Source organism: Danio rerio, chromosome 22 (genome assembly GCF_052040795.2).
Source record: "Danio rerio strain M-AB ecotype USA chromosome 22, GRCz13ab, whole genome shotgun sequence".
Lineage (NCBI taxonomy): Eukaryota > Metazoa > Chordata > Actinopteri > Cypriniformes > Danionidae > Danio > Danio rerio.
In genome coordinates, this window is record NC_141042.1 from 8,217,779 (window position 1) to 8,230,722 (window position 12,944).

At 33.6% G+C, this 12,944-nt stretch overlaps 1 protein-coding gene across 1 annotated transcript; it reads left to right on the top strand.

The window, feature by feature from the left end:
• The first annotated feature begins 694 nt into the window (after window positions 1-694).
• Window positions 695-7,230, top strand: LOC137489027 (uncharacterized). Its single transcript, XM_087303802.1, has 6 exons — window positions 695-829; window positions 1,065-1,382; window positions 2,988-3,257; window positions 3,335-3,448; window positions 3,543-3,610; window positions 5,577-7,230. Exons 1-6 carry the CDS (start codon window positions 790-792, stop codon window positions 5,625-5,627), a joined length of 861 nt encoding a protein of 286 aa, XP_087159928.1. The 5' UTR covers window positions 695-789; the 3' UTR covers window positions 5,628-7,230.
• The last annotated feature ends 5,714 nt before the right edge of the window (window positions 7,231-12,944 follow it).

The window sequence follows — 12,944 nt, forward strand, 5'->3', positions numbered from 1 at the left end:
ATTTAGCGATTATTAAAGACCTGATTTTACTGCATTACAACCTGATGGCATTTTATTTTTTAATAATTTTCACAAAATGGAATCGGTTTATTTCTTCATTCTTTTAAAATATTTAATGATGCCAAAAGAATCTGAATTAAAGGGAGGTTGGGGCAAAATTGCAACAAAATTCAAGATATGAGCCAAATTATATCCAATAACGCTTTTCTGATTTAAAAATTATATTATATATATGATAGTATGAGTATTTTTCCATGATTATCAGGCCATGTTCGAAAGTTTGATAAACAAGAAAATACTAGCCTAAGTAACATTTTGCATGCATTTCCTCAGCATGTTTTGTCCTCAATGCAAATAGTTTAACATAATGTCAAAGAATAACCACAATAAAATATAAACACATTTTTGAAAAGAAAGTAGAAAAAAATCTCCCTTTCAATTTTATTACAGAAATTGTTTTCATCAAAAACAGAAGCTTTTCTCCATGTGATTTTCTGCAAAAATAAAGCAGCAGTAAATACAAATACAAGAACAATGTTTAGACACCCACAATTATTATAAATTTTAAAACCTCTTTATTTTACAGATTTTTTTTTATTCTTATAACATTCTCTTCTTTCTGTTACTCAAAGAGTGTTGATTTAAGAGTGTATGTACAGTCAGTAAAGGGCGGTGCTACTCCAGGAGATCATTCACATTCAACATCATCACTGCACGCCAGAAGATTTGACGATTTGAAGTGTTAGGACCCAATTATTTTCACACTTCTGAAATTGTTTTATAAAGAAAATGTTCATTTTTCTCTGTTTGTGCTCCTGGTGTCTGACTGGTAAGTTCTGTTTATATAGTAGGCTACTTATTTTCCTCAAACATAATAGGACATTTTTGAAAGTAGTTTGCTTGTTATGTCTTTAATTTCAAACTAATCAACAGTATGTTCAAGCATTTCTGTGTATTTGGCTGAACATTTTTTTTTTTTTTACCATTACAATCATAAACATTTTCAAAGTGACAAAAAAATTGTCAGAAGTATTTATTGAGTGCTATTTGTGTTTGCTGATCAGGTGTGTGTGGTGTTGGAGTGAAGTCGGTGTTGGTCACTGAAGGAGATTCGGTCACTCTTGAATCTGCTCTTGCTGAAATACAGAGTAATGATCTGATAATGTTGAGATTTGAACCTGGAGATATTCTCTTAGCTAAAATCAGTGAAAAGAGGGAGATTTCTTATAGTAGTGATGGGAGATTGAGAGACAGACTGAAGCTGGACAGTCAGACTGAATCTCTGATCATCACAGACAGCAGAATCACAGACTCTGGACTTTATAAAGTGACCACAGTCAGCTCAAACACGCGACTCAACAAATTCAGCCTCACTGTCTATGGTAAAGCTATTCACTCATTTAGTATAGAGTAATTTATCTGCTACCAATGTCTACTTAATTAGACTTTACCTGAAATTTTTAAATATGTTTTAGAATTAAAATGTTTAAAAAAATGGAAATAAATTTGAATGCTGACATTGTAAAAAATATATATATATATATTTAAAAAATTAAAAAATAAAAATAAATTTGACATTTGTGTTATTTTTGCACAAACAGTTTTTGCTCTGTATGACTTGTTAACCTAATTAACCTAGTGAAGCCTTTAAATGTCACTTTAAGCTGTATAGAAGTGTCTTGAAATATCTGGTAACATATCATTTACTGTCATCATGGCAAAGAAAAAATTAATCAGTTATTAGAGATGAGTTATTAAAACTATTATGTTCAGAAATGTGTTGAAAAAATCTTCATTAAACAGAAATTGGGGAAAATAACAGGGGGGCTAATAGATCAGGGAGCTAATAATTCTGACTTCAACTGTATATGAAATTATAGAACCTTTGTATAGGAAAATTAGTCTTGCCAAATGAAATTAGCTCTCGTATGTAAGTTTTTGTGATTAAAAAAGCAGCAGGTTTATGCATTAATTAATTATTGCTTAGTTAATGCACTGATGATCAGTTTTTGTATAACTCCCAAAGAACTAAACCATTTATTAATTAATACTGCAATCGCAACAAATGAACATATTATTCATACATTAACTAACTTATAAATTGGTGTTAGTTAAATGAGAAACAATGCATTATTTCCCAAATAATATATTATTTTATCAAATTATGTAAATTCATGTTAATTACCACACATTTCATTATTTTTTTATTTAAATGTGTTCTTAAGTCTAACAGTTAGAGCAGGGGATCCCAAACTAAAATAAAATAAACTAAAATAAAAATGCCAGTGACTCACAACCCAGACTATCCTGAGAGTACCCCGATATCATAAAAATACCAATAGGCCTAAAATTCAACAGTCTAACAACCATATACTTTTATAGTAATTTATTAATTTGTTTAATCTGAACATTAACCTCATCTAATGAGACTGGTGGGCACAATGTTTGGAGCACAGCAAGTCAATATCTATCTTGTTTTCTCTTTTTTTTTTAATTGCCATACATTTTCTGAAATTACTCTCAGAACTAAATGTATTTACATTTCATGTTGACACACAGTAGACTTCTGACTGTGCACTAGTAATGTTACAACTCCTCAGTTTGGAAAATTTGCCTCAATGAATTTTACAGTATTTTTAAAAATATATAAAATAGGTAAAAAATTAACAGTCTAACATCCATATAATATTATAATAATTTATTAATTTGAATATTAATTTGAACATCAACAATTCAATCTGGTTTTATTTATTCATTTGCATTTAATTGCCATACATTTTATGAAATTATAACTACATTCTAAAATGTATTTACATTTCATGTTCACACAGTAGAATTCTGACTGTGCACTAGTTAGTTTGTTACAACTCCTCATTTTAGGAAATTTGCCTAAATGAATTTTACAGTATAGTTTTAATAATCTGGAAAAGTTTATGTGTGCTAAAGTTAAAGTGCTTCTATTAATGTGCTGTATTCTCTTTTTCCAGCTCGTCTGCCTGCTCCTGTCATCAGTAACTCTTCATCAGTGCCGTATTGTTCAGTGGTGTGTTCAGTGGTGAATGTGAGCGCTGCGAGTCTCTCCTGGTTCAAAGGAAACAGTTTATTGTCCAGCACCAGTGTGTCTGATCTCAGCATCAGTCTCTCTCTACCTCTGGAGATTGACTGTCTGGATGATTCCTACATCTGTGTGATCAACAATCCCATCAGCAATGAGACCACACATCTCAACAACACTGATCTCTGTCAGCCATGTCCAGGTATATTTAATGATTATTAATTGCTTTTTTTATATTAAATTCACTCTCACTAAAGAAGCTCTCATCTCATATTCTAGATGTCTCACTTCTGGAAATATTGATTATTTCTGCTGCTGGTGTTTCCCTGCTGATTTTAGCTGCCATTGTGATTTTCTGCATCTGGAGAAAACGCAGAAATACAAACCAAGAAGGCAAATATTAATATTACTTACCATTACCTTTGATATAAATGTTAAACAGTGCTCAAACGTCATTTCATTAAGTGTTTTGTTTGTTTTGAAACAGTTCAGACACGTAACACTGAGATCACTTATGCTGATCCAACATTCCACAGAAAACCACCACGAAAAACAGTAAGATCATTAATTTCTCTATATATTATTTGTGTGTTTTTGTCTTGTATTTCTAACATTGTGGGGACTGAATGTCACCAGTATATATGCAGGGACAGTATTTAGGTCCCTAAGAGAAAATGGCTCATAAATCACACGTAAAATGAATACGTAAAAATGAACACAATGTTTTCTGTGAGGGTTGGTGTATAGGGGGATAGATTAAACAGTATGTACAGTAAAACATTATTACATCTATAGTCAGTGCCCATAGTTGTACATGTATAAGTGTGTGTGTCTGTTTAATTTAAGCAGTGAGTCATCTGTGTGTTTAATGGTTTATATTCACATCATCACCAAAACAGATTTTTATAAAAGCAGTAGGTTTACTTTTAATGTTCTTCTGCTCTTGATGGGTTTAAATCATGACTCAAGACCATAATTTAGAGGCATTATAATATAGAATAGAATTATTTTTATCATCATTACTTTGAAAACAAAAAGACAGACTGTTTAGCAGCTCACAAGGTTTTGGCATAATAGACAAATAAAAAAAATATATATGAAAAATTTTTTAAAAATTAAATATTTAATAACAAATAACAAATAATAATAATAATAATAATAATAATAATAATAATAATAATAATAATGATGATGATGATGATGATAATGATGATGATGATTAATAAATACATATTTAATAAAAAATAAAATAAAATAAAATAATTCCAGTATGCAATATATTCAATGGTTAGTACAAGATGTTGTAGTGTAAACTGGATTACAAATTATACAAAAAATAATTTTTGTCAGCGCTTAAACTTTTTATGCCATCAAAGATACTTTTCTATTGAAATATTATGTGACGTCCATCCATATATTTTCTAAACCATTAGAATCACAATGTTAGGGTTTTATGCGTACAAAAGTGTCCATTTTATTATCATTTTTAATTCAATTTGTTGTACCTATTTGACGCTTTTTATAGCATCTTTTCATACTGATGTGCGTGTGCAAGTTTTAATAGTAGTTCAGTATTATAGTAGTAGTATAGCGTAGAGTATTTTGCATAACTCACTCTTAAAAATAAATGAAATAAATGACCAGAGATGCAGCTTGTGAAATGTGATCTAATGCACTACTTCATTCAGCGCTGACAAAAAAAAAAAAACAACAACAACAACAACCAACTTTTCATTCAGTCAATGGGAACATACATTGATGATAATCTAGGTAAATCAAACATTTAGAACAGTATCAAGGATTCCCTACTTAGACCAAAGTCCCTTTAAGGCAAGTAATTTCACTCGGCGACCATCTTTGAAACTCCTCTTGGGCAGTATGCTCGGGCATTCTGTTTGAATGGGGAAACATCAAATTCTCCAAAACCACTTTCCAAGCTTACAATTAAAATTCATATTATGATTAACCAATAAAATTAAACAACAACCGTCTATTTATTTTCATTTTTAAATGTTCGTTTCACACAAAATCTGCAGAAACTCATGTTTGGTCCGAGCACCTCCCCTGGAGAATTGTCATTCTATAGCGATCGCTGATTGGCTCCTGTACTAGAATGCGGAGTTTATTCACAATATAGCGATCGCTGATTTGCTCCTGTACTAGAAGTCGAGGCGCCATATTGACAGTTACACTTTTCCCCATTCAAAAGTATACGAGTGACATATCTTGTGTATTCTATAATCTTTGCTTTAACCCACTATGCAATTAAACATTTCTTAATAATAATAAAAAAACAACAATAACAATAATAGCAATAATAATAATAATAATAATATATTCCATAATGCTTAAGTCATAACCTTCTAAAGCACATATCACTTGTTAACATATCACATACTGCATCAGTTATGGTGAAAATATTGTTGCCATAAACATGGCACAATCACATCACTCACCACAGTAAACTTTCAATCCCAGACTCTTCATTTAATAGTCTACATGATGTTGTGTTTTCTTTCAGAGAGCTGCAGAGACTGATGATGTGGTGTACGCTGGAGTTGCCAGACGATGATCACCTCTTGATTCAGATGGGATTGCAGTGTTGCTTTTATCAACTTTTTACATTTCAAATACAAAGCAAAAGATGACATCACATAGCAAAAATCTAGTTAATGATGTAGATGCATACAAAAAAGGACAATTTCTTAAAAGATTTTCTAACGGGGACATTTCGAGTTATTCAGAAAGCCATGGTTAGTGTGTGCAGATTTGTCTCACCTGGGTTTAAATATAATCTCTGCAGGATATTGTTCTCCAGCTGGATTTGAGGAGCCCTGCACATAGAAAAAACAAAAATAAAACCCTTTTTTTATTATTTTATATTAAGTGCCCCTACTATGTACTTTAATTTAAATTATTCAGTTGGTACAATGCACTTTTTGTGTATATACATGTTTTTACATTGTACTATTTTGTAAAAAAACAAACAACCCCCCCCCCTGCATTTAATAATATCTGTCACTAATTACTGTAATTACATTTATAATTACAGTACTGATAGGGGTTAAAAATTAGCACATAAATTAAGTTCAGTGGGCCTTCATTCCCTCTGATTTGGGTAGACCTTACATTTTTTCACATTTGCAAATTGTATTTTAAAGCAGTATTTTTGTTCTGAGCTACAATATTAATTCTTTAATTAAAGATAAAGCTTAACAGTTAATAGGGCTGTGGTTATGAATGTTGTGTTATTAGTCTGGGTTATTAGATTCAACAGTTGTTATCTATGACTATGACACGGCTGTCTAGAATACTTGATTCTGATTGGTCACATTCCACAGTATGTTATTCCCAGATAACAACCACTGGCTATAACACAGGGTCATTCTGTTCCTTTGAAATATCCTGATTTGCACGATTGGAGTGGCGGTCCTCCTCTGATGATGTCGTACATTTTTTGACATTTCAGCCACAATATTTTTAACCACGCCTCTTAGTTTGCTAGAAGAGAATGATGCGCAGAAAGAACCCCCCGCCCCCTACTCAATATTCTGTTTCAGTTGGGTAAACATCAATATACTGAAATCTCTGAATGCTGAAGTCTCAGCAACATCTGGATCATCAGACTTTAAGGGTGGGGTGGGTTGAGGTGGAAGGGATGGGTCATAAATGTAAATATTATAATGTATTATAATGTCATCATAAATATATTACAGAAAGTAATTACAGATTTATTAACATGCAAATAAAAAAGCACAATGTAAAAAACATGCATATACATAATAACTGCAGTTGTACCAAATTATATGCTTAAATGTAAGTATATAATTCAGGCCACATAATATAAAGTATGACTTATAAATCTTATCATAATATGTTTATTTTCTTAAGAATTTGTTCACCTTCTGATAGTTTAGTGTCCCCTTTGTCATACAAGATGGTAATTTGTTTCTTGATTCTTGAAAAGTGGGCAAGGCAGTGGCGCAGTAGGTAGTGCTGTCGCTTCACAGCAAGAAGGATGCTGGGTTACTGGTTGGAACCTTGGCTCAGTATCCCAGAGATGGGTTGCGGCTGGAAGGGCATCCACTGCGTAAAATCTTGCTGGATAAGTTGGCGGTTTATTACGCTGTGTAATAATAATAAAGGGACTAAGCCGACAAGAAAATGAATGAATGAATGAATTCTTGAAAAGTTTTTTTGTGGGGGAGGGAGGGGGGTGTATAGTGGACATTTATGGTGCTTTATGGTATGCGTTTTAAATATATACATATATAACTGTGCCACCTACATTGTATAACTTGATACATGTAACACTTACACATGTACGTTTAGGACCTGATCACGCAGCATGTGCCTCACATTTGTTGGTGTCTTGATATTTTATCCTACCTGTGATGCTACCAACACTGCATTTAAATGGTTCAAAGGTTCATTTTAAGAAATAAATTAGCATAAATTGTGCACACATTTTTGATGTGGAGCTATGTGATATGAGGCTCTACCCTATCCAAATTCCCAACACTGGATTGGGGAAGGTTAAAGCAATATTACAGTCACATATGTCATAGCTCCAATTCAAAATGTACACTGATAGCACAATCTAATAGATAGCATATTTAGCCATCAAGATATGGTACCTACTTGAAGGGATCAGTGTTTTATACATATTCTTGTACAGGGGTCAGGAACCTTTTTTTCAGCAAAGATCAATTTCTAATTTTTTTGGCAAATGGATTTTTTAAAGAGCCATTTTGCCATCACCTGTCATGAATGTTGAATTTACGTGCGTGATGGTTACCATAGAAATGTAAGTTGCTTGCTCTTTATTGGTGTCACGATTCAAGTGTAATCCACATTCATTTTCTGAACTGAAAAACACGTAGGCTGTGGTGTAATGGGAGTCGTGAATAACTCAACTGTCTCACTGGAGTGAGTTTTTTGACATCTTTAGAACTTTACACTGTGTTTCATTTTAGTTTCCATGGCAACAACATACTTCAATTAAAAACAGTGGCCAGTTTGAAATTTTGATTAGAAATTTTTAATGATTCTAAATTCTAAACATTCTAAGTTCCATAAGTGAGTCGGTACTTCTCAAAGGGTTAACACCACTGTTGATTCAACTCTACTGTGTGCAGTTATGAATATCTGTGGCTTTAAAAGTCAAATATTTTAACATTAGCCTACAATACCAGATTATTCATGGAAATTATTTCATGGCTTCTCATCGATGCTTTCATCTTATTAATGTCTGTAATGTCAATATATTTGTCAGTCTTTGTTGTCTCTGATCATGCAATGAAAACCTGCTAGAGCTCCACCTAGTGGATTAATATGTCATTTTACTGTCAGCTCCACTCACACTGTGATTGTTTTATAGCAGGGGTCACCAATCTCGGTTCAGGAGGGCCGGTGTCCCTGCAGGATTTAACTCCAACTTGCCTTAACACACCTGCCTGGGTGTTTCAACTATATCTAATAAGACCTTGATTAGCTTGTTCAGGTGTGTTTGATTAGGGTTGGAGCTAAAATCTCCAGGACACCGGCCCTCCAGGAACAAGTTTGGTGACCCCTGCTTTATAGCATAAAACCTCTTAAAGGGACAGTTCACCCAAAATTGAAAATTCTGTCATCATTTACTCACCCTTTACTTATTTCATTATCTTTTGTTGAACACAAAACAAGATATTCTTAAGAATGCTGAGGAAAAAACAACCATGGACTTCTATAGTATCTTAGTTTCTACTATGGTTGTCATTGGCTGCTTTATTTCCCAGTATTTATCAGAATATCTTGATTTGTGTTCAACAGAAACAAAAATGCATAAAGGTTTTGAACCACTTGAGTTTGAGTTTAAGATTTTATATTTGGTGAACTTTAGTGGGTATGGAGAATACATGATCAATCTGCATTTTATTTAGATTCTTACTGTACATTGTTAATAAACATGCATAGATATATCCTCCGGCTTTATGCTTGACTTCTGAAAATAAAAACAACAATAAAACATCCCAACATATACAGTACATTTGTTACATTTGTACTATACTGATATAAAATGTGTCAAAAATACTAAAACCTAGATAAAAATAGAGTGTTAACACAAACAATTTTAGAATAAAGTGTGTTCATGCAGCTTTCACATGACTAAGAACCAACACGATATTCTACAGACAATGACATCAGCTTGAAGCAAAATCACTCTGATTTAACAGACATTGCTGTTTTAAAAATAGATAACACAAGCAAACCATTAAAATATAAGAGTAAATCAGTGTTATCATGGAATTTATTTTCAAATATTTAAAAAAGTATTTTAAAATGTGTCAAACATTAATCTAAACATGCCTGCAGTTGGAAACACACTGTTAACAGTTCTGGGAAGTTGTTAACCACAAGAGTGAGAAAAAGGGCACAGTGTGAAATTGAGCACGCAGACACTGAGCTAAAATAAAGACGTGACTCATTTCTTCGACTTATTTTACACTCTGCTCTTAGTTTGATCTTTATCTCTTGTCAAAACCTTTTTAGCACGTTGCTAAATGTGTGATTATTAACCCTATCAGACACATATTGATAAACGCCTGTCCTGATCAAGTGTCTCCACTGTCCTTCAGCTGTAAAAATCATTATTTGTTTGATTTGATATTTTTCTGCTTACTGTGAACCAAAAATCTACAACTTTACAGACAAACTAAACCTCCAAACCTCAAATCGCCTGCAGCAATAAAATATGCAAATAAAATGTTTTCATCATAATAGGTTCAATACAGCTATCTGAATGATCTGATTTTACATTAATAAAAACATGTTTGTGCCAATATGTTTATATAATCTACATATGTTATACCATGAGGGCTGTTGAATGCTTGAAGCTGATTGACTGATGAACATCCTTTAAGGCTGATTTATACTTCTGCATCAAGCGCACGAGTATGCTATGGCGCAGCCTACGCATTGACTCATAGCCCTATGCCATGGCCATCGGCGCTGCTGACGTGCACCTCTCAAAAAATGTAACTACACGTCGCAATGAGGCAAAGCACAAGCTCTGTGATTGCTCGTCTTGGTAGTGCTGACAGGTGGGACTGAGAGCCCCGCAAGCCTGATGGAGCGATTGTTTACAAGTGTGGATTCCCGTGAAGGAGCTCCTGATGGAAAGTTTTATTTTGTGTTTACCTCATAGTTAAAGTTGTTGCACGTCCGTCGGTTCCTCCCTCAAAATGAGCGAGTTTGAGCCACTTGTACATTCAGGAAGCATTCAGAAAAAACAAAACACCAGCGAAAAAACTTGACACAGAGGAACATTAACACCTCACTGCCAACTAGCGTTTCGGAAGTGTTAATGCAGACCAACAGAGACAGCGCGCAGAAGTATAAATGCACAGCTACGAGCATTGCATGCACAGTGGGTTACGCCGGTCACTTAGTATAGGATAAAAAATAAAAGGGAAATAATTAATGGTTTCTTGAATGGCCTGGTCTCAATCAATCCACAAACTGGTACCGGTTCGCGGCCCGGTGGTTGAGGACCACTGTCCTAAAGTGTGCAGGTATTTTCACATAAACACACAGATAAAGTAGTTCTGGCAGGTTTTGAGTGAATTTCAATTACTACACTGAATGATGTCACACTGACAACAGTCAAAAATCACATCAAAACACAACACAAGGCTGTGTAAGAAACTAGTGCTAGACACAGGTGCAGTTTGGGGACAAAAACCTTACAAATGTCAAAAATACAACATCTAAACAGTATCTTTAGCTGTGGGAACCATAGTATAAGCAGAATAATGTCCGATGCATTATTAGAAAATAAAGCACACACCCCATTTAGAGCAGCTCAGGTCAAATTAAACAAACAAAAATATGATTTTAATATTTTATAGCATTCAGGGAATCAAAATGTTGTTCTGAAATGGTCAGCACTGTTCTATATATTGACGAGACCTTGTACAGGATTTAAACCTGTCTATTCATTAAGATAGATCAGATGATTTTGGACCTGTTTGTTTCTAATCCTGACATCTCTGCTGTTTAGTAGCTGATGAAATTAATCTGGTGTACTTCAGGGGATAGTTCACCATAAATTAAAAAAATATATATATCATCCTTTACTTGTTACAAGCCTGTTCGTTCAACACAAAGGAAAATATTCAGAAAAAGCTGGAAAACACTCTGACTTTATAGTTTGTTCTTACTATGTATGTCAGTGGCAGGTTTTCCAATCTTCTCCATGAGATCCTGTTTTGTGTTCAATTGTGAAATGTATTATTGTTTAGAACCAACAATGGTAAGTAAAGTTTAATTTAAGGGTGAACTGTCCCTTTAAAACACTGATTTTCTGATCAAAAACAGCATCTGTGCTGAATAAAGAGATGAATGAACAATTATCACTTACTTTCAAAAGAAATGATATATATTAAACATGAATTTATGTGAATAATGATATTTTTGATATTTATTTTGATCTGTTTAGTGTGATCCTGAATGTCACTGTGTGGCTGATTTTACTAAAGGTCAAAAGGTCAAACACAAAACTGATCATCATGGAAAGTTAAACCACTTCTTATTTGATTATTTTAATCGACTGTCTGAATTTTAAGCTGTTTTAAACTGCAGATTTAATCAAAAGTCACACATAACCCATTAACAGTTTAATGGCACACAGACAGTATTTCTCCACTAAAGGCCCTGCCAAAGCCAACTAGTGGCTGAAGATGGAACACCACCAAACTTCACTTCACACTATCAGCAAAAATCACACACACACACACACAAAAAAAAAATAATTTCATAACAAAATGTCAAAACTTCTGCCCTCACAACATCCGCATTTTAAAATCTGAGCATACAAAGGATTTTTGCTAATTTTACATCAGTCACATTGTTACGAACTGCCGGACTCTAAAAGCAATCATAAATAACTGCTATCTGGAATTTTCTTCTACAGTGAGCATATTTCATGTCAAGGGGGTAAAGGTAACAGATTCTTTTTCATAAAAGGGAAATAAGAGCTTTTTTTAAAAAAATGCTCATTTTAGAAGAAAATGATAGATAACACTAAGAGGTTTTTGCATCTCAACTATTCATTAGAGAATTATCTTATCTATTCATCAGAGTTATTCATATAATAATAATAATAATAATAATAATAATAATAATAATAATAATAATAATGTTGCCTTACAGCAAGAAGGTCGCTGGTTCGAGCCTCGGCTGAGTCGGTTAGCGTTTTTGTGTGGAGTTTGCATGTTCTCCCTGCGTTCGCGTGGGTTTCCTCCGAGTGCTCTGGTTTCCCCCACAGTAAAAAAACATGCGGTACAGGTGATTTGGGTAGGTTAACTTGTTCGTAGTGTATGAGTGTAAATGTGATTGTGTATGGATGTTTCACAGAGATGGGTTGTGGCTGGAAGGGCATCCGATGCGTAAAAAACATATGCTGGATATGTTGGTGGCTCATTCCGCTGTGGTGAACCCAGATTAATAAAGGGACTAAAGCCGAAAAGAAAATGAATTAATGAATTAGTATTATTATTATTATTTACAGTTTTGTAGGTTTTAATAATAAAGCGGTTTATTGATCAGATTATTGTGTTATCTAAACCTCTTTTTAATATTTGAGAAAATGCAGGGACTTGAGGAAAATCCTTTAGATCTTAATAACCCTGTAAGCCTGATTTTAAACTATCCACATTAGTTTAAATGTGAGCTTTCTGTGTTCATGTATGTTTCCTTGGGGTGCTCTGGTTCACAGTCCAAAGACATACTGTAGGTCAACTGGAAAAACTAGATTGGCTGTAATGTTTGAATAGGAGTGATTGTATTTGTGTTTCGCAGCACTGAGGGTTATATGTGTATAGTGCTGGGATGTGGTTGGAAGGGCATC

Bases quoted from the DNA above. Each gene is read 5' to 3' on its own strand.
- LOC137489027 (XM_087303802.1), top strand. From the start codon at position 790: ATGTTCATTTTTCTCTGTTTGTGCTCCTGGTGTCTGACTG. The intron at 830-1,064 runs GTAAGTTCTGTT...TTTGCTGATCAG, and splicing joins GTGCTCCTGGTGTCTGACTG to GTGTGTGTGGTGTTGGAGTG. The intron at 1,383-2,987 runs GTAAAGCTATTC...CTCTTTTTCCAG, and splicing joins ATTCAGCCTCACTGTCTATG to CTCGTCTGCCTGCTCCTGTC.